General features: G+C 41.9%; 1 protein-coding gene across 1 annotated transcript in view; it reads right to left on the reverse strand.

The window, feature by feature from the left end:
• Positions 1-17,174, reverse strand: part of TACC2 (transforming, acidic coiled-coil containing protein 2) — a 42,298-nt gene extending 25,124 nt beyond the window's left edge. Inside the window, exons 1-4 of the mRNA XM_010023215.1 lie at positions 17,017-17,174; positions 8,936-10,256; positions 3,776-3,824; positions 2,529-2,736 (exon numbers count right to left, since the gene is read on the reverse strand). Coding sequence (XP_010021517.1) covers positions 2,529-2,736; positions 3,776-3,824; positions 8,936-9,330 — 652 coding nt within the window. The 5' untranslated portion in view covers positions 9,331-10,256; positions 17,017-17,174. The remainder of the gene's footprint in view (positions 1-2,528; positions 2,737-3,775; positions 3,825-8,935; positions 10,257-17,016) is intronic.
• Positions 17,175-21,073: the final 3,899 nt, after the last annotated feature.

A 21,073-nucleotide genomic window follows, 5' to 3' on the forward strand; every position in this document is an offset into this window, starting at 1 on the left:
AAAACATCCAAGTGAAGAGAATGTTATAATAGCAGGCTCCTCATGTTTAAATTCATAGCACCACATGTTTTTAATGGTAATAGGGAGCCAAGCAAGATGGACAACATCCTGGTATCAGATACAAGTTTCTTCCTAGTGAAAGCCAAACCAAACCTGAAACCATGAGACTCAAACCACCCACTAAATGCAGAATTGCAGGAGAAAACATGAAATACCAGCTAAGAGCATCCAGGGTTTAGGAACTGCTTTTCTCTATTTCATTTATCTACACATAGCCCAGTGAGGTGCATCATGAATGCTTCTGGAGCAGCTTTACAACCCCAGAGATCAATTGGCAAGCAAGGGTACAGGCATGCTCATGGGCAGGAGGTGTACCGGCACTGTCCTCTGCTGGCACAGATCTTCCAGCTGCCTGCAGGGCTGGTAGCAGCTTTGCTATTGCAAACCAAGCTGCTTTTTGGGACAACACGTATTTAACTTTACTGATTTAAAAAGCCCCAGCACGACACAGATGGAAATACTTCAGCTAGAAACAAAGGGAATAACACGGCTCGCTAAACGCAGTTTGTTTCATCTCACTACCCTCAGAAGTTGCCAGCATAATTAGACTCTACCTCCTCTCCTAGGTTTCTCCTCTAACACATCATCTCCCCTCCAAAATCTTAGGATCTCTGGTTATCTCTATACATTCAACGTTACAAATGCCCAGGATATCCCATGAAGTAAGATAATTACCTTTTAGAAATACATACAACAGACTTACTAAGTGATGTCCTCCAACTCCTCCTACAAATAGCTGCAAGATTACATCAGCATTTTCTGCTAATAATTACTGCTTATTTCTGGTCTGTGCCACATGAAAATGGCAGCAGTTACAAGCAGCGCACGCAACAGATGAGAGCTGGATGGAGTGGCTGACTCAGTAGTTGGGCTGTATCTGTGTAAAAGCCGTGTTAGGTTACAGGATAACACTCATACTGATGTCTGGGAGGGGTAAAAATACCCGCATGGAGGAACAGCCCTGGAATTACTCAAGGATTTCTCAATGCCTCAGGAGCAAGACTGTCATGGGGGGGAATTATTATTTGTAAGAGATGTGAAAAGCGGAAGCATCGTTGATTATAATTAGGCAGTAATCTGAAACTTGCCAGCACCATGCAGCACACAGGAGACAAGACAATTAGCATTTAATTAGGAGCTTTGCTCACTTTCTTCTATCCACTTCGATAGCTAAAATGATTGCTTTAGAGTATCCCTCACTATTCTTTTGTTCCATATCATTTCCTTTTTTTTTCCAGATTTGGGGGGATTTTCTGAAAAGTATTTGATTTTTTTTAATACAAATTAAATGAATCTGTTGTCTAATATTTATGATTTGACAATAAAGCCAAAAGGATTTATCCAGACTGAAATACTTTTCTGTACACATATAAGTAACACATTTCCAAAAGGCCAGGCCACGCAAACACATAAGCACGTGCATGTGAACATGTGCAGTCCCATTAAAAACACTGTGATTATTCCTGCCTTTTAATGTCAAACACATTTGACCTAAGAGCTTAGCAGTTCTTCATTAGGCAAAAACTCCTCAGACCCAGTCTAAAATGGCATCAAGTAGCTTCAGTGGTAGGCTGGGACATGGGTTGAAAGGCTGGGGGGGAATAAATTCTGATCACAAAGAAAGTTTCAGCCAAGTTAAAGTCATACATTTTTCCCACCCACAAAGCTGAAAAGCTGCCCTTGGAGCAGAGCAGATGTTGCAAAGCTGTATTCCCTCCAGGAACCTGAAGGAAGGCCACACACATTTCCTAAATTCCCTCTCTTCCATATTTCAGAGACCTGCAATGACAGTTCTTTAGCTCACCGCTGCTCACAGGAAGGTATGACAGGAGAAAGTCTTAATAAGCTGATCTAGAAGGAAATCTTTTCTGGCACATCAATGATAACTATTGTATGCAGGGGATATCCTGGCTATTTTTATGCATAGAGATACCTGGATACTAGGAACTTGGAGGAGAGATGGCATGTGAAGGGCCTGTATGCAACAGACAAACTTTGAGCAGAGTTTTAAGCTGGGATTGTCTCCTGTTCAGGTTAGTGGAACAGGCTCAGGCAAAACCAGTAGTTCAGTGACTCTGGATCTAAAAGCACTAATTGAGGGCAGTGTCAGACCACAGTCTCCTGTGAAGCACAGAGAGAACAAGTAGCATGCACAGAAGAACAGAGCATGCTACAATTAATCATATAAAGGAAGTGAAAGCCTTTCTCTGACGACTCCTTTCATTTTCCTTTGAGCTTCCTCTCTGCTCTTCCTTGAAAACTCAAGGTCGGACTATTGGGGTCTTACACTCAGCTCCCCATAACTGACAAGTTCCTTGGACTGGTCCAAAGAGCATCATTTTCAGGGTTCCCAAATAATGCAGTTTCTATTAAGCGAAGTACATGCCAACATCTTCGAATAAACCAAACCCTTTCCTCAATAAATACAGCACGAGCTGGATGCAGACAGCCCTTTATACAAAGCATACCCTCTGTAGGAGAGCTGAACTTGGTCTCATTCACAAATGTAGACAGATCAGAGGGTTGTGGGTAATCCTGCTTATCCGTGTTCAGGTCCACAGTCATGCAGGTCCATTTCTGACTAGTCACTGAAGACGCCAGTTTCTCCTCATCTGTCGCATGAACCACCGTGGATATGACGGGAGGTGTTTCTGGAGTTGGCAGTGGAGTGGCATCCTGCAGAAAACAAGTGCCAATTAATCCCGTTATCTTTCATTAACACGTTGAACTCTCTGAGTTCCTTTGCCTGACCAGAGTCATCTTTTTAATTGTAATTTAATTTAATCCACACTCTATGCTGCGGCTCTGTATAAAATACTTCAAGTACGTCATTTGGTACTCTACTGGCAGCAAGTCTTCCCAGGATAACTAAACTCTTTCATGATAAACACTTGCATTGCAAAGGTTCCTTGAGAACAGGGAAGAAGGAGAAACCAGAGCTGTTTAAAGCTGTTAGACACTTGACGTAAGTGGCAAACATCACCCATGACTGAAGTCTTTGACTACCAAAACTGACTTTTTAGGCTTCCCTCACAGGGACAAACCTTCGTAGGTCTGTGAGGTCATGAACCCTTTCTTCGCTTCTGTGCTGTCAAGCAGCACAAAGAAAAGGGTAGGATGGATAGCAGGAAGATGAACAGCAGCGTGGAAGGAGCTGTGGCACATCAAAGCAGTGAGGCCTTTGTAAGGCAGAACAGCTTTTGTGAACTTCTCTTCCAAGAAAACCACCTGCGAGCAGTTTACAACAAGGAATAAAACCATCCAAGCACATGTTCCTGGTAGATCAGCCCACTTGGTTTATTTCTATTTCCCATCCAGCCCACCAACTTGATGCATTTAGTTTCTTACTTTCTAATCTAAAAATTCCAGGGTAGATAGCTATGTCTGTTTTTCAGACAACTGAAGATATTTATTCATATCATCACTCTATTGTAATATAGGGCCTTCTGAAGTGCATTTACCAACAGTCTAATTGGAATACTCAGAGCAAATTCTAGATCTAATATACATTGTATACATGCTTCTAGAAACTAAAAGCTTAATACCTTATGATTATAACCCAATGTGCTATACTTGGACACCAATATGCTTATATTCTTTACAAAAGCTTCTTCTATTGCCAAATGTAAAATTCTACAGTTAAATAAAACAAGTTTCCCATATTTGCCCCTACAAGAACACACATTACATGCATCAGAATAAGGCAGCGCTTTACCTGAGAAGGAGGATCAGATAGTGGGGATCTTTTTGGTGATTTTTTCACCCTAAATGTATCACTGAAAACAAAGTTAAAATCGTTAATATGGTAACACCAGCAAGACTCAGGTCATTTCACACTCAGCACAACAGCCACAGACAATGCAACCTCTCTAAGCCCATCTGCTTTAAAATCCCATCCAATAGGCAGCAGCACCACAGAGAAACATGCCACAGGTACGTATTCTTGTCATGCATTTGGAACAGACCTCCATTCCCCAAAAGCTGAGAAAAGCAGGATTGCCATATTTTTCATGCTAAGCACCGACACATTTACAGAACAGAGTTGCTGCTCGATTGCAATTCAAGTCCCTGCTCCAGCACAGACATCCTCAGCGCCCTTAAGCAAATTATTTAGCTTCTATCTGCTCCAGTTTCCTGTCTGAAAATTAGGTCTAAATCACATCTTAACCTGAGAAATACAATGGTGATGAACTTGAGCAGTAAGCACTGATGACCCCATAAACCACTGAGAAAAAAATTGGGATGTTTTGGATGAACTACGTGAAACCAGCTGAGGGAGATGCTGTTCTGACCAGAACAAAGCTCTATCGTTATAAATGTATATAACAGACCCTTTTTCAAACAAATACAACAACAGATACGGCAATTCTGCTTTCAGTTCCCTTGACAGCTCAAAGTGCAGATTGGGAGCACAGACACTGGAGCCCTTCAAAATCCCACAGGCAAAAGGAATGAAGAACATACATTATGTCCTGGTATACAATTATGAATGTTGCCTTTATGTTTATTCACAATTGGTTAAAAATATTTTCTAACCAGGAAATAAGCCAATTATTTACCTCTTCTCTTGATGCATTTTGCCAGTTATTTAAACACATTTATGTTACTAACTAGGAAGAGGGAGAAAAATATCACAGCAACTCACTGATAAAGACTATGTTTGAACTGAGATGCAGTGACAAAAATTGCGGCCCACCAGCTCATCCCTGATCAATGATAGCAAGATTGGTATAATAATGGTGGGTTTCAATCAGTAGAGGGTAAATCAATACTACATCTAAAGGGGAAAATAAATTGGACAGCTGAATATTGGTGCGTTTGATGCTACTCATTATCCAGTTTTGATGCAAGAATTGCTCCTTATTATTCGTTTAAGCAGGAGAAACTCTTTATACAGTATTTACAAAAGACTAATTGTACAATGCTGTTGTACTATGGTAGAAACACAACTATCGTATTTTAGCTCAAGGATACAAAAGCTATATAATTTTTCAAAGAGGATCTTCTTTGACAGGCAAACAGAGAAAGAGGCAATAGCTTCCTCAAAATCATTCACAGCCAGGCATCTTACTGAAAACAGCTTTCACATGTGCCAGTGAAAAGAAATAGGTAACATAAAAGCTTCATGCTGAATAGCAACTGATCATGCTGCAAATTAAATAAGTAAAATTAAAAAGCCCATAAATCAAAGAGGAAACTTGAATTGTTAGCTTAGAATTACTTACAACAGAGAACATACAGACATCACATCTTCTACCATCCTAAGACAAATAAGACAAAGAAAAGAGAGACAGACAGAAGGAACTGACAAAAAAGATAAACCTACAAATACTCTGTTAATGTTAATGTGTTAAGGCAATCTGATCATGCATATTTTCTACCTGCATAATCTTAACATCTACTTTTATTGTGAAATACATGGGGAGAAAAAAGAAAACATTCAAGTCCTTCATTGTTTCCAAATTCAATGTTATACTTTTGACCCGCTTTCATCTTACAAAACACATTATTCAAAGCTGTCGCCTCCAAGTTCCTTTCAACATACTGACCATCCCTGCCTTCCCTGATGGAAGCCACCTGCTTTCTTTTCAAAACAAAGTACTCGTTATCACGTTGGATGTAGAACTGTTCTTCAGTGGCAGCTAAGCTTAAGGGAAGAGCACAGTTAGGCAAGGGTTTCTTCATGTTTGCTGATTTGTTACGACAGTAAAAAGAAAGCTACTTGACCATTTCAAATCATGTACCTGCCTGAAGAAAGAAAATGACATTTCACAGAATCCCAGACTGGTTTAGGTTGAAAGGACCTTAAAGCTCATCCAGTTCCTCCCCCCCTTCCACTAGGGCAGGTTGCCCCAAGCCCCTGTGTCCAAGCTGGCCTTGAACACTGCCAGGGATGGGGCAGCCACAGCTTCTCTGGGCACCCTGTGCCAGCGCCTCAGCACTCTCACAGGGAAGAGCTTCTGCCTCAGAGCTCACCTCAATCTCCCCTCTGGCAGGTTCAAGCCATTGCCCTTGTCCTGTCCCTACTTGCTTTTATAAAAATAAATCTCATTTCTTTTAGCTCTCACTGAAACCTCACTTGTGTTGTGTCAGAACAAATGGATTGTCTCAAAACCAGAAGCAAACCTTGCCAAACAGTTTAGGCTAAGAAAAGTTTTCTCCTACTGATAAGCTTGGCAGCTTCTGCTCGGCTCTTCTCACATGCAATGCTCTTGAAAGCTGGCACTTCGTGTTTCTAAACACAGCCTCCGGTCATACAGCAGCTTTGAGAGCAATGTCTATACAAGTCACTATTTTTACCCTTCACTATAAACAGGCACTCAGGAGGAATCAGCTGCTCTTTGTTCAGAATCATCTGAGCAACATGATCTATCTCAGAACAGCTCAGTACTTAGGTATACAACTAGAGAGTCATTTGTGTTGAGCTGTTCTCTTCTAAAAGTTTCATCTTTTCACATGGAGGTCAATGCTTAGACTGCTGCAGGTTGCATTCAAGAATAAAACCTGATTATTTTTTCTTGATTTAACACAGGTAAGACCTTAACATATGGCATAGATTCCAAATAGTACAAACTTAGCATTGCTGTTCGCATTACTAATGCCTGGCTTCTTTGCCTCCTATAGCTCTAACCTAGAAATTGCTGTCATTCCATATGAGGAACAGATTTTCAAACTGGTCCACAGAGTTTTACTTCTGCACCTCTCAACAGTGCTAATAAAAACTCCTGGCTTTGCAAAATTAGGTTTAAATTCCCTTAATTAAGTTTTAGAAGTCTGGTGTATTACAGTACCATTTCCTAATTCAAACACCTTCCTTTGTGACCCCTGGAACTGAAGTGCTTTGCAGTGGCTTCTCTCTCCTGCCCCACCATAAGAGCATTGCCAAGAAGGATCTTACACCTCAATCTCCTTGCCTGGCATGGGGTCTCCTGCACTGGTCCCCACAGAGAAGAAATGCTGAGGCCTCTTTTGAAGGAGAAGAGATACCAGAGTGAGGCAAAGACAAACAAAGCCACTGCTTCCCCTGGCATCCCCCAACAACTCTTAGGCTAATTTTCTTCTAGGACGTATTCTGGCTGCAGGCTGCACTGTGTGTTAATATGCAGATTCTCTTCTTTTGATAAACCACTTGCAGAAGTAGGTTACAGGGCTGCAGTGAGCAGACACATTACACGCTGCAGTGAAAGCAGTCCCAAGCAAGGGCTGGGAATCCCTGCAAGCCCCCTGACCTAAGAACCTGCGAGCCCTGCTCTAGGGTGGCTTCACTTCTTCCACCATGAAAAAACCCCACAGTGAACTCTGTGACTGTACAACAGGGTTTTTCCAAGGACAGATGAAGTTTAGCAAGCTCTTGGTACAAACTCATGTAGCCCCTAAATTAACAACTTTGGAATTCATTCTAATATTCACAGCAGATGGGAAGACCCAGGAAGTTTTCACTGGGGGGCTGTCAACACCACTGCATGTACTTGAAGGCACAAGGAGACTGGCTGGCTGCAAGTACCAGACTTGGTGACATTAAAATTCCCCTCTGTTCCTCTGCACTTCCCCAGTAAGATTCAAATTGTTCCTCTCTTGCAGTCAGACTTTGAAGTCTTGGTTTGGATCAAGCCAGCTTGGAGTGGACGCTTTGAAAAGGTGCCAGCCTAGCATGCGTCTTAACTCCCACCTTAATTTCTTCTAAGTTTCAGGCATACCACAAAAAGAAGAAAAATCACAAAAACCAGGCTCCTCCCACAAAAACACAACCCGATTACACTTCCCAGAAGTCAGAAATGCTCCTAAAAAGAAGCAAATAGCACAAGCTTCCTCAAATCTGGCAAGAGATGTGAATTAGAAGCCTAGAGGGCAGCAAGCTGCTCAGAAATGACTCAATAATCTCCATCTCCCTCTGTAAGGGAGGTCATGTCTTGCATCAACCATGTTATCTTCAAATTGCCAGACTTTTTACCTTTTTTATTCACATTTTTGTTAGCTAGCTGAAACATTTATACTAGAAAGGGACATGCACTGAGATACTTTCTTATAGATACACATAGGATATCGATTTCAGATAAATGGGAGATAAACTTACTGACTACCAACTAGACATTGCCATGTCTGAACAGAGAAGGTAACAGGCACAGCAACAAGTTAACCACGGAACTGATGCATGACACATTAGCCACTGAGGTTTTTAACCAAATAGCTAAATACAACAAGCTGGAAGATTTATGTTTGTGTCTAAAAGCTGGATGTTTTCTGTAACGTGTAGCACCCAAGATTTAAACCCTTCTGCAGAACTGTAAACTCCTTCACAGAAAGGAAATTTTTCATGTGTTTAGTCTTGTATGTAAAAAAAATAGAATTCAATACTGCATTTTTCAGTTACAGGTTGTTTTCTTTTAACTACCATAAATCACTGCATAAAACCATCTTCCTGCTGTGTGCAATAGCTTTGTCATTGCCTTACTATAGTCTTTTCTGGTGTGAAGACTCTGATCATCTTAAATAGTTTCAAATCCCCAGGGTGAGGTCACAGAAAATTTGGCACAAAATTGATAATATTAGGACTTAATCAGATTCAAAGCTTAAGGTCTCTTCCACTCCAAACCATTCTGTGATTGAATGAAAGCTACACCGAGACTTCTAAAATCCAGCCTCCAGCCCAGTGGCCTAATCTGGCCTGGTGTAGCCCTGGTTCTCTCCTTTGATCTGGAAGCATCAAGCTATTGAGGAAGAGAACGTACAGACCTCCAGCATGAGTCCACTTGTGTGGCCACCAACGCTCAACATCACCTTCCTTTCTCTATACAAATATAACCTGGGTGTACCTGTGCTAAGGAGTAGGAACGTGCTGCTTCTGATCTAGAAATAAGAGCGCCCTTTAACTTACGTTTTTAATGGTGTCTTCTTCTTTTTTGCAGGTTTATTCAAGTTGTCTCCTTCAGTTCCATTTGTTTCATTGGCACTGGCTGGTATCTCAAAGGAAGCTGGAGATTTAGAGGGCGAGCTGGCTATCTTGGAAGAAGACTTGAAAGGGTCAATAGAGTCCTCACACACGTCTGGCTCAAAACTGTACGTTTGTTGAGGCAGTTTGGGTGATTCTTGCATTTTTGTACTAGATGAGAATGGGTTAAAATTGGGATCATCCCACTTGTCAATATCAAAAGTGTAAGAGCCTTTTGTGATAGGGATTTCGTTTGGATCAGTGGGTGACTTAGTCGGTGTTGTAGGAGCATTGTCAAGCTTTTCCACTGACTTTTTAGTCTTTGGCCTCCTTAGTGGCATTTTAGCACCAGGCTTTTTACCTGCTTTTTTGGGAGGAGGAGTACTCTCCTGCTGGTCTTCACTCACCCCTTTCTCTTCAGAGTAATCAAACTCCAGCCTCACTGCAACGCCTTTGACCGGAGGGTCTTCTTGTCCTCCAGTATCAGGTGGAGTCACCTCTCCAGCCTCCGGTGCCGTCGTAAGAGGTAGTGGTTTCTTATTGGCAGGGGGAGAGTTTTGTACCTTGCTGCCTCCAGTGCTAAATGCACTAATCCCTTCCAAACTGTCTGGATCCAAAGGGTGGGATCCTTCAGGCACAGGTGGGGCCTCCTGTTTCTCAGCAGAGATTTTAGAAGGTTCAGTACATTCAGGCCTTACCGACTCAGCCTTAGCTTCAGATGCTGCTTTATCCTCACCTGGGTCACAGTCAGCTTGGCCAAGGTCAGGCGGTTCTTGCGGTGTTTCCTTCACCAGTGGAGCATCCAGAGGTTTTTTGGCTGGCTGCTTCTTTTTTAAGGAAGCTGGTCTGGATTTCTTTGTTCTCTTAAGGGTACTAGAAGCACTGCTTGAACCAGTACCGTACACATCTGCTGCCGGTGCTAATGTCTCACTGTTGCCAAGATAAGATGCTCCATCAAAATCACTAGCTTGTAAGCTAAGAGATCGAGACAACGTAGATTTGGAAACTGGGAGTGAATCAGTAGATTTTCTTCGCACATTTGCTTTGGGGTCACGATTCTTTGATTCTGGAGAGCTTGGTCCTAAGGCATGGAGAGAATCAACCAACTCAATGTTATCGAAGTCCAAGTTGTAAGTTCCACTGCTGGCTATTGGCTTGTCCTCATCGAAGACGGTGGAAAAAGAGTGGGAAGGGGGACGGAAAGGGCTTTCTTCAACTGATTCGCTGTGTGACACATCAGTTACAGGTGCAGCTTCTGAACATGATCCTGTGGGAACAAACAGAAAACTCAGCGAATTTTAAACATGTTTTTGGAACTTAATCAGTTTTACTAAAATTTAATATTACAACAAGTAAAAGGAAAAAAAAAAGGTTAAAATCATACGAATGGACTAACCAATGATGAAAGGACGTAGAAACTAAAGTAACATTTCCAATATATGAACTAGATGAAGGGAAAAAATAGTTCTGTTCTCTCCAGAAAAGGATATAAGGCAAGTTTCATCAAAACACAAAATATGCATTTGCAACAGCCTCTAGAGCATCTCTGCTAAACTAATTATCACTTAAAGAAATTAATATTACCATAACATTTAGATGAATATGCCAAATACCAGAAAAACTTAATATCAAGCACTTTATTACTTGCATTTTCTGCTGTTATAAAGAGTTCTCACAGTTGTGTCAGAGCTCTAATGCAGTACGTTCCCCGAAATGGACTGGTGCTTCAGCAATTACATGTTGATCTTAAGGTTTGTTTCCCATGTGCTATTTTTACCAGTTTTCCCAGAGGAACATGGCTTCCTCTCCACAACCCGTCAATGCTGCTCCTCCATATGCCCAAAGCAGTCAATACACTCCATGTTGACCTCATCATTCCGAGCTCATAATGAGACATAAATCATTGAGAATTTCACATGAAATAAATGATGGCAAAGGTAAAAGCATTAGTCAGTTAGAACTGTAGAAATATTCTCAATTTGAAATCTTCCTTTAAAAAGGCCACAGGAAGCTCCCTACAGATGATTTATAACAGATTTCTCCAAGTGTAGTTCTAACTCATCAATGAAAAGAAAATTTTATAGAGAGAATTATATGCTGAAACTCTTAATCCATGCAGCTTTTCATTCTAATTAAAGGTTTGCTTGTTGAATGGAATCACAAAATGATTTATACGAGACTCTTGACTTAGGGTATAACAAGTATATTGGAAAAAGTAGAAAATGATAAAATGCATATAAAAAAATGAATAGAAAATATCCAGAGAGGAAAGTATTAAGATGATGGTCCTTGCTGCCTTACAGCTCATTAGAGTTGATTGCTCAAGTGTTTTCTAAATCCTGAATGTGGGGTTTCCTCCCTCTGTCACTGCCACTACCTGAATGTCACACAGTCACCTCTGCCTGTGTGTGTGTGACCTGCTCAGGGTATAAGACACCTGGGAAATCTCTCTCCAGCTCATAGTTCAAGCTGGGGAGTTCAAGTCAGCTCCTCTGAGCTCTTACTCATACATCCTGGAGCAAAATAGCCCCGTGTTTCCTACTGAAGTAACACAGAATTCTTCACATTGTCATTTTTATAAATTATGCAATTATAGAGAAAAACAGTCAAACAAAAATGAATGCTTTGCTCATCCGTAAATGATTTCAGGGAAATTTCTACACATCTTTTTCTTTCCAGTCCCGGTATGTTTTGCAAAATAATTCCCATTTTGCCCAGCCATGTTCATTAATGTGGTTCATAAAAGCAATACAGTCAATCGATTTAGTCAGAAGCTATGAATGGATTAAGAACAGAAAACTCCCCATTTTTCCTTTGTTTCAGAGGCAATTATGTCTGCATAGGGATTGCAAGAATTATTATTTATGGATATAGAAGACAGAACAGATTTAAGGAAATTGGACACATTTCCCAAAGCAATACCTTCGAGCAGCCCGATGTATTTCCAGAGGCTGTCAAAGGAATGACAACTACACAGTTTCTCTTTTAAGACTGTGGAAGTTTACTAAGTCACATCAATTAAAATGATCTTTTAACGTGTTTTCTGCTAAACGAATGCCAGTGATGTGGCAGGACTTCAGGACAGTTTCTTTTTCTCCTTAATTACCACTGGGTTGGGCTTGGTTTTAGCCAGGCTGGGAGGCTATTAGTTAGACTTGATTTGCCAGCTGAGTCGGTGCTCGATTCACACACACATCACTTTCTGACACTGATGGATCTTCTGCTATGGGGGCTGCTCAAAGAGCATCATAAGACTCCAGCATTAGGCTAATCTGAACGTTTTACACTGAAATGAGAATGGAAGGTGCTTTATGGGAGTACGTGACAATAAAACACTGGTGTAGCTCTAATACATTGGTAGAGTACAAATGTAGGTCAGCACAAAATGAAAGGGGGATCTGAACAAGAAGTTGTCTGCAATTACTCATTGTTTTCATTCCAGTGTGCACCAAAGGCCTCAACAGGATTGAGGCCCCTTATTCAAAGTCAGTACAAACACATCTTTAAACAAAATAAAATCAAATAAACCAAAGCAATGCCCTGCAGGGCTTGGACTGTAAATAACAGGCACGATAGAGCTGAGGCTGGGAATGCATCACAGCAGCAAACAGAACATACAAGGCTTTCCAGCTACTCAAGGCAAAGTAGGATTCAAATTCGGTGTGCTCCGCATAGTGCAGAGCTTTAATCTTCTTTAATTGCTTATTTCACATCTTCCTCCTAATCAAATCCTTTACTTAAGAGTACACATTTCTGCAGAGCGTCGCTCGACTCACCACAGTGATACTTGTATTGTTTCTTTATGAAACAATATGTGAAGCTGGCTCAGAAAACATGGCTTTTGGGAGGAGGGAAATGCTGCTGCTAGACTCTGCTGGCATTACAGCAGAACTGGCTTGGGACTAGTATGAGCGCAAAGGCTGGATAGGAAGATATGAATGGTACTCACAACTGCAAAACAGCATGGCTTTATTAGGCCAAAGAGATAAGAAGACCATTCTTCGCTGACATTAACAGCACTGCCATTTGTCCTTTTACATCACAGAATAAAGCAAATCAGCATTACTAATTACAGGATTTTACTAAAATGCAATCTGATTGTAAAGGAACATGCTACAACACAAGCTGTGGAAATGAAGGCAGGACTTGCCCTGTAGAGGGGACAGTACAAGGTTTTAAATAAGGTTTATGCTTTTTATTGGTGCTGACAGTCACCCACAATTTATACTGGTGAGAGCTGCCCACAGGTAGATACTAAGTTTTATGAAGCACTGCAAGTACTTATGTTGCCTTCAGAAACCAGGAATCCCAGAAAATAAACCCCCATTTTATTAATTAAGAAAGAAGGTCCAAGTTCTGCTCCTTCCATAAGCCAATTTCTCCAATTTCAGAGAAATTTTACCTGGATCATGTATGAAAACCAAAAACAATTCCGAAACCAAACCTAAAACAACCCTTGGCATTTTCACCTGGTACTGTTATGGCTGAAGCAAAAGTTGCTAGAAAGGTGTTATAAAACTGTTCTCATTAATAAAGAAAAATTTCTGTTGTTAGTCTCAATAAAAAGGAACACAAAAATTCCAAGCCCATTTCTAGTCAACTGCGGGAATCTTTTGTTGTACATCGCAAGATTTTGATGCCACGTGGACGCCAGCAAAGCTTCAATGTTCCACAAGAACAGTGAGGTAGACACATCCCTGATTTAACTCAGCCTTTGTTAAATAAAGATCTATAAGTAAATGCTCCATCCCTGGCAGTGTTCAAGGCCAGGCTGGACAGAGCCTTGGGTGACATGGTGTAGTGTGTGGTGTCCCTGCCCATGGCAGGAGATTGGAACTAGATGATCTTAAGGTTCTTTCCAGCCCAAGCATTCTGTGCTTCTATAAAATGACCAGAAGAGTAACAAACCCTACGCATGTGGTCTGAGCTGTCTGCTGATGAGGATATAACATGTTAATTCCATTGCTACCACTGTTTATATAGAATATGAATGGATGGGAGCCATTTGTAGGTTTAGATCAGGATGGGTTTTGGGATATAGATCTTTTTACAGCCTTAGAAAAGAAATACAGAATTAAGGGGTTAAAACATATGAAGTATTTCTAGCTATTTAAAGACATTTTTCTCTTTAAATTATAGCAAGTTGCTGTAATGGTGGAATGCTGAGATACTGCTGGAATACCTCTAAAACAGGGGGAGACCCAAGAGGCTGCAAATGGGAGCTGCTCTAAGGTGTCCCCTTCAGGAGCCTTCTCTTCTCCAGCTGCCCCAGCCCAGCTCTCTCAGCCTGTCAAGAGAAGCCTCTGAATTTATGAAATCATGTAGCAGCGCTTTGTAAAAAACTTTAAGAACACTTTTGTCATTTATTCTGAGAGAAAACTCTCATATACAGGTTATTTTAAATTCTTCTCTGTCAGGCTTCAAGAGGATAAACGCTGAAGAATGTTTTCCATACCAAAAATTCGGTTTGTTTATGTCTGGATCATCATCTCCCTCTATTGGAAAGCCTGACCTCATTTTCCCTGGCACAAGAAGGACTTTAATATAGTCCCCCACATCCTGACTGGCAGGCAGTAATGCATAGAGGGGACTTCAGCTCTCACATCTCCCCTGTGTATACAATCTGAATTCATTATTTGGGGGTGGGGAGAGGGGAAGGGGAGAGAAGCAGAAGAAATGCCCCTGCCTAGGCAGGAATTCCTGGCCAGAAACAGGGAATATTTGGGAGGGAAGTCTTGGAGCACTTTCTGGTGCTCAGCTGGCTGGAATGAGGGACAAAGACGACTGCTATGAGAAACTGACGAGATAGGCGATGATGGTTTAAAATATCTCCAAAATATTAACAATAATTAAAAAAAATAAAGTATCCTCAAAGTCATTTGTCTCAAGAATATAGCCCACGCTCCCCACAACAAACAATTTATGGAGGAATGGAAAGCACTAGTAACACTTTATGGGGTTCAGAGGCAGCTTCCACACATTCTCTGTTACTCCTCTTCCCCTCCAGGCTCACCGAAGTCCCCTCTCCTGCTCTGCTGCTGCTGGCCTGGAGCCATGCAGCAGGTTTTACCCCACCAGGAGCTGGCACAACCCCAGGAAGGGTATAGCTGTATTTCCCTTTCATCATATTTACCAAGCTATTGTTGAAGTCAACCTAATTAAGAACTCTCCTCTTGGTTTTCCAGCAGTGGGGTCCAGCTGCTGTGTTAATGATATCACGCAGCACAACTCTTCTGCACGAGTAATTATTATCAGATATAGATGAAACAACCCTTTAAAAACTTCCTACGGTTCCTCCTTCCACCCAAACACATGCTCTGTCACCAGCCTCACATAGAAGACAAAGCCATGTAGCTGGTGAACCAGAAACCCAGCTGGACATCCCTGCCTCTCCCTGTGCACGCCGGGCTCTCTGGTTGCTCATATTCTTTACACCTTCATTTATTGAAACCTATATTACTTGCCTTCTTTCCTTCAAACCACCCTCTTGTACAACTGCATTTTGCACTGCTGAGTTTAGCTCTGTTGGTTTGTGGCAGCTGGCCTCCCATGGACAAATCTTATTTGCAAGGGGAATGTTTTCATCTCTGCCACTGTTCAGTATAGTTCACACCAGCTAAGGATAGATACATTCAGTTCCCTACCTTTGTCCAGAAATATGTGAAAGAAAGGAGGGGGAGATGTGGGATGGAGGGAGACAAAAAGCATGTGTGCCAGGGAAGCACATGTGTAATCAAGGGTTTGAGGATAATTTATTGCAGTAATTAAAACCACACTCCAGTCCTGTTTAGCATATGTGCTCTTTTGTTCTCATAGTGCTTATTTTGTAATCATTAGATTGCAAAAGATTGGAAAAAGAAGAAGAAGATAGAGAATGGGAAATGTTTGTTATAATGAAGAGGAAACTGTAGCAGCTGAAGGAAGAAGTGTCAGGATGTCTCAGTATTTAATTTCTATTTTGTGAAGTCAGCGTGCCGAAGATCTTTCCAGCTTCTTGTAAACTTATCTCATAAATCATGCTTTTAAAGAGCATTCCTTAACGCATAGTTCCCAGAAATGCTTTAGGTGGCTCGAGACACTTGCAACACTTCTTTGCCCTGAAGGTTTCAATCAAAGTTGGACAACCTTTATAATACACACACCAGCCCTGGACATCGCTTTGCCCTCTGCTAAGCACGAACCACTTCTGGAGTATAAATGGAAGCATTAAAACGCTACCTGGCAGTGCTGTACATCTTCCCAGATGAAATACAAGTGAGCTCCTGTCTGCTGGGAAGAAAATTACCTTTATATGATTTAGCCAGGTGATCAAGATGACTTGACTTTCAGATAGGAAAGAAGACAGCATAACGAGGAACTCAATGTCAAACTGCTGAGCTGTCATCTGACAGCCCAAACAAAGCTATTTTGGGCTAAAGGAGTGCTTTCTACTCCCTCATATTCCATTACTCAATTTGGTGGATAGGATTTCTTTGGTTTTTTAAACATGATATTCACTTATGAAAGCATTATTTTCACAGTGTGTACCAATTTATGTATGTATATTGTACATATATTCTCACATACTCCCCAGTTCCTCCTGTAAAGCTAATATCAATATTTCTATTATTCTGATGGGCTTTTTGTTCATCTTCTGCTTGAGGTGACAACAGATTTGAAAACAACATTGTTAAGTGATCTAGTTAACAGTGCTCACCCAGGTACCTCCATCTGTAGCTCATACCCCGTTTTCCTACTCATCTGACTCTGTAAAGATCCTGTGGACTGAAGTTTGATTGAAAAGGAAGAAATTGGGTGGTTTTTTTTTACAAAGCACCTCTCTTCTTCAATATTTGTCAGATGAAGAGATTCTTTATTCCAGGAGGTGATAGGGTTGTTCCTCAGACCATGAATAATGCCCAGCATGCACTAAAATATCTCCCAGAAGGTATTTTATCAGCATCAATTCCTTTCCTGGGGCTTACACAAACACCTCCCTCAGCTTCAACCAATTCAGTAACCTGTCCCATATACTACATGCTCTTTACCTGTGTCTTCCAAGGGCAGCTGAGGTTTGATCTCTTGTTCTGCTATGTCAGCTACAACTGCTGCCGCCGCCACTGCTTCAGGGGGTGGCTGTGGAGGTGACGGTGGTGCCTTTACCGGTGTAGTGGACTCCGGGGTCTCAAATGCTTCTTCGGAGTCAGAGCTCCTGGGGAAAATCAAATGAGAGACTCGTGAGCAGGGTGAAGATGAATCTTTGTGGGTCACGCTTGGAAATGCAGGGCTTTCAGAGCTGGTGGCATAGACCTCCGCTGCCAGGCTAGCTCTGCGTTTCCCAAAGGAGATTTTACATTGCAGAATGGCTTCTAGAGCAGAGTACCATGGCCATAGTCTTCCTCGTATACCAGTATTTATGTCACTTTAGGCATCTTTGTGTTACAAAAGGGAACACACACTTGGAAATAAACCTGTCCTGCAAAGCCTGATATCCAGCGTGAAGGTGGCTCAACCACACAGACAACACTGACTGCCCTGTGTTAGTCTCTACAACTTCCCTTGGCACAAAAAGAAGGATCTTCCCAAGAGAATTTCACAGCTTCATCAAAAACCCCATCCAAAATAGCATCAGATTACTGTGCGTGCTCCTACAGGTAAGAAAGCAAACATGGAGATACCTGAGGTACAGCAAATCCTTGTGCATTCTTCCCCATGGAAATACTGCATTCTATTTTTAGCAGAATTCTACCAAACCCCTTTTCAGACAGTGAGTGTCTGGCTTTGTTACACAAGGTGAGGCAACCTGTAAAGTCCTGGTATTACCACTAATCCTTTTGTAGCACCGTGTACTCACAGCGACACAAACCCCACAGGGACCATGATGGGTTGGTGCCAACCCAGCAAGGAAGCAGCAGCACACAAAACGGAAGCATTCAAATGAAATGCAAGGTTGAGAGGCAGCAACTGTACAAAATGATGGGTAACCTAAACATAAAGTGAAGACCTGAATTATACAAGGACACAGCATTTACTCTTACAGGAATACAGCCTTAGGAAATGTTCTTCTAGACCTGAAAACTATAGAATCCCAGACTGGTTTGGGTTGGAAGGGACGTTAAAACTCATCCAGTTCCAATCCCTGCCACGGGCAGGGACACCTTCCACTAGAGCAGGTTGCTCCAAGCCCCTGTGTCCAACCTGCCCTTGAACACTGCCAGGGATGGGGCAGCCACAGCTTCTCTGGGCACCCTGTGCCAGCGCCTCAGCACCCTCACAGGGAAGAAAACTATCAAACTTATTTATTCTTAAACAAAACCGAGACCAAACTTTAGCTTTTAAACCTTTCTTCTTGAAGCCTATTTTTGGGAGCAAGGAATGCAGTAACAATGGTGTCATATTCATATGAACAGAACATACATTGAATATACATTCCATCAGCCTGTTGGTTAGATGCAGAATTTTACTACAGGTGTGTAACAGAGTGAACTGAATATCACATTTTCCCAAAGGACAGAACTGATTTGCCTGGTTCCATCAATTCTGTGCAATGGGGTCAAAATTTGCCATGAAATGAAAAGCCACTTCATCCCGCAGCAGCACTGTATGAGCCATCCTGAATCAAGGACTCCTCTCATTTTATTCAAGGTAAAAGATAACTCTGAGCTGACAGATTCTGTTTGGTTTCCTGAAGCTTGTGGTTATTTTAAGCAGCAGAAGCACAAGTAAAGGATTTGCATTCGATTACGTTTGCCTAAATCTACCTCAGCATGAAGCCTGTGGCGAGCTGGGGAGAAAAGACCCTGGTGTCACCCCTTAAAGCTTGAGGAGCACAGTGAACCTGATTGTCCTCACTGCCTCTGCAGAATCCTAATGAGACCTCCCACCTCCTTGCACACCATCAGGGAACGCACCACTGCCCAGCACTAAGCCCTGTCTCATCACCTCTACTCCTGTGCAAAGCAAAAGGATTCCTACCAGCTAATAGCTTTGGATGTTTGCTTTACTTGGGGATTTTTGGAGCTTTTTTTTTTGTCAGCAAACTTATGTTGAAGCACCTCCCTTATGAAGACAGGCTGAGAAAGTTGGGGCTGTTCAGCCTGGAGAAGAGAAGCTGCGTGGAGACCTCAGAGCAGCTTCCAGGGTCTGAAGGGGGCAACAAGGATGCTGGGGAGGGACCTTCATCAGGGGCTGTAGTGATAGGACAAGGGGTGAGGGGGTCAAACTTAAACAGGGGAGATTCAGGTTGGATATAAGGAAGAAATTCTTCGCTCCAAGAGTGGTGAGGTGCTGGCACAGGGTGCCCAGAGAAGCTGTGGCTGCCCCATCCCTGGCAGTGTTCAAGGGCAGGTTGGACACAGGGGCTTGGAGCAACCTGCTCTAGTGGAAGGTGTCTCTGCCCATGGCAGGGGGTTGGAACTGGATGAGCTTTAAGATCCCTTCCAACACAAACCAGGCTGGGATTCTATGATTCTATGTCACTGCCTGGGGACCTGTTCAAAAATAACACGTCTGGCTTTCGATTACATCTTTTGCTGCTGCTCCTCTAAATACCTTCTTTGTGTCATTGCTTCAACCGTAACATTCAGCAGGCCACAGAACAGTCAAATTGGAAGCGTTAGCCTGCAGCATTTTAAATTATATCCTTTCAAAGATGCGCCCTGTTTGAAGCTCAATATATTTAAGTTAAGAACAGCTGCAAACAAAGAGCTTCTGTAAATAAAGCTGCACAGCAGGTATTCAACAAAATAATGCTTCCTCCGCCTTCCAGAGCTGGTTCAGGAAACCTTTAAGTTGGAGAATCAAAGAGAAATGGGGTCGTGTGATATTTTCCCAGTAGAGAAATGTTTCTTGTGTCATAAAAATAAACCTAGAAAGTTATCATCTAAACCAACAAAAGGTAATTCATATCTCTCAGGCTTTCATATATGGCTTCATTGTGCTACACTTAGCTAATGTTTTACTCGTTTCATTTCGAACTTAAAGTGTTGCTCTGTAATACTGAAACAATAATGTTTAGACTCCTTTGTTCCAACCTGTCTGTATAGCACAGGTAACATACAGTAAATATCCAAATATATGAAATATAAGGGAAAGGGGAAAAAACTCTATTTTCATGTCCTATTCCTATTTGTAACTGCTTTGTCAAACTGTCTTCATAGAGCAGTTCTCCTTTATTCAGACGATGGAAAGACTCTGCACATGTTTATCTCCCTGTTCAACAAGCTACCTTTACTTGGTCTCTTTCTTGGTTAAAGTGAGCATAAGCATTTGAAGTAAAGAGAAATGTCTGTTCTATTTTGTTCACTGTATGAGCTTCGCCTCTGGAGAACCTCCCGAGTCCATGCACAGACAGTTGTGGTGCCTGAGCTTCAGCACAAGGCTTATTTTTGGTAATATTTAATCATTCCCAAAAGATTCTGATGAAATACTCCTGATTTTCAGCAAGCACTACAATCAAATAAGGCCTATCTTAACCATAACCCAAATGCTGCTGAGTTTGTAAGGAGAAGCAATTGTATTAGCAAAATATGGTGTTTAACAAAGAAACATCAAGGGAAGCTCAATACCAGACAAATGCTTTCATAGCCTGGGATCTGGGAGGGAGTATAAAGCCTGGAAGCACATACCAGGACTATGCTCCAAGATGTATGTTGCATATATCCTGGAAAAATCAGATCCTGTGTTCAGGTTTTCTTAGTGAAAATACTGATGGTCTCTCTTGCGTAGGACATTTTTTAAAGCCTACTTCCAAGATTACTTTCAAACTGCAAGAAAGGTTTTTCCCAGAACAACAGGATTTCCTGTAAAAAGGAAATTACACATTTGAGCCAGCTCTATTCATAATGTCTTTTCCCTGAGAAATGCAGGGAATACACAGAACAAAAAATAATGCTGTAAAGTTTGTGGGGTAAAACAGATTGCCAGCTTGAGATACACTGTGAGAATTGGCTCCAATTCAAAGCTGCACAAGGAGCAACCACCATGGACCCAGCTGCTGGCAGATGATAGAAGGGGTCTCACGAAAGTAAGAGCCCTTGTATCATCTACAGTATTATTCTGAAGCTCCAGCCAAGGGTGAAGCACCCTTGAGATGGGACACATGGG

Source organism: Nestor notabilis, unplaced genomic scaffold (assembly GCF_000696875.1).
Source record: "Nestor notabilis isolate BGI_N333 unplaced genomic scaffold, ASM69687v1 scaffold7191, whole genome shotgun sequence".
Taxonomy (NCBI): domain Eukaryota; kingdom Metazoa; phylum Chordata; class Aves; order Psittaciformes; family Psittacidae; genus Nestor; species Nestor notabilis.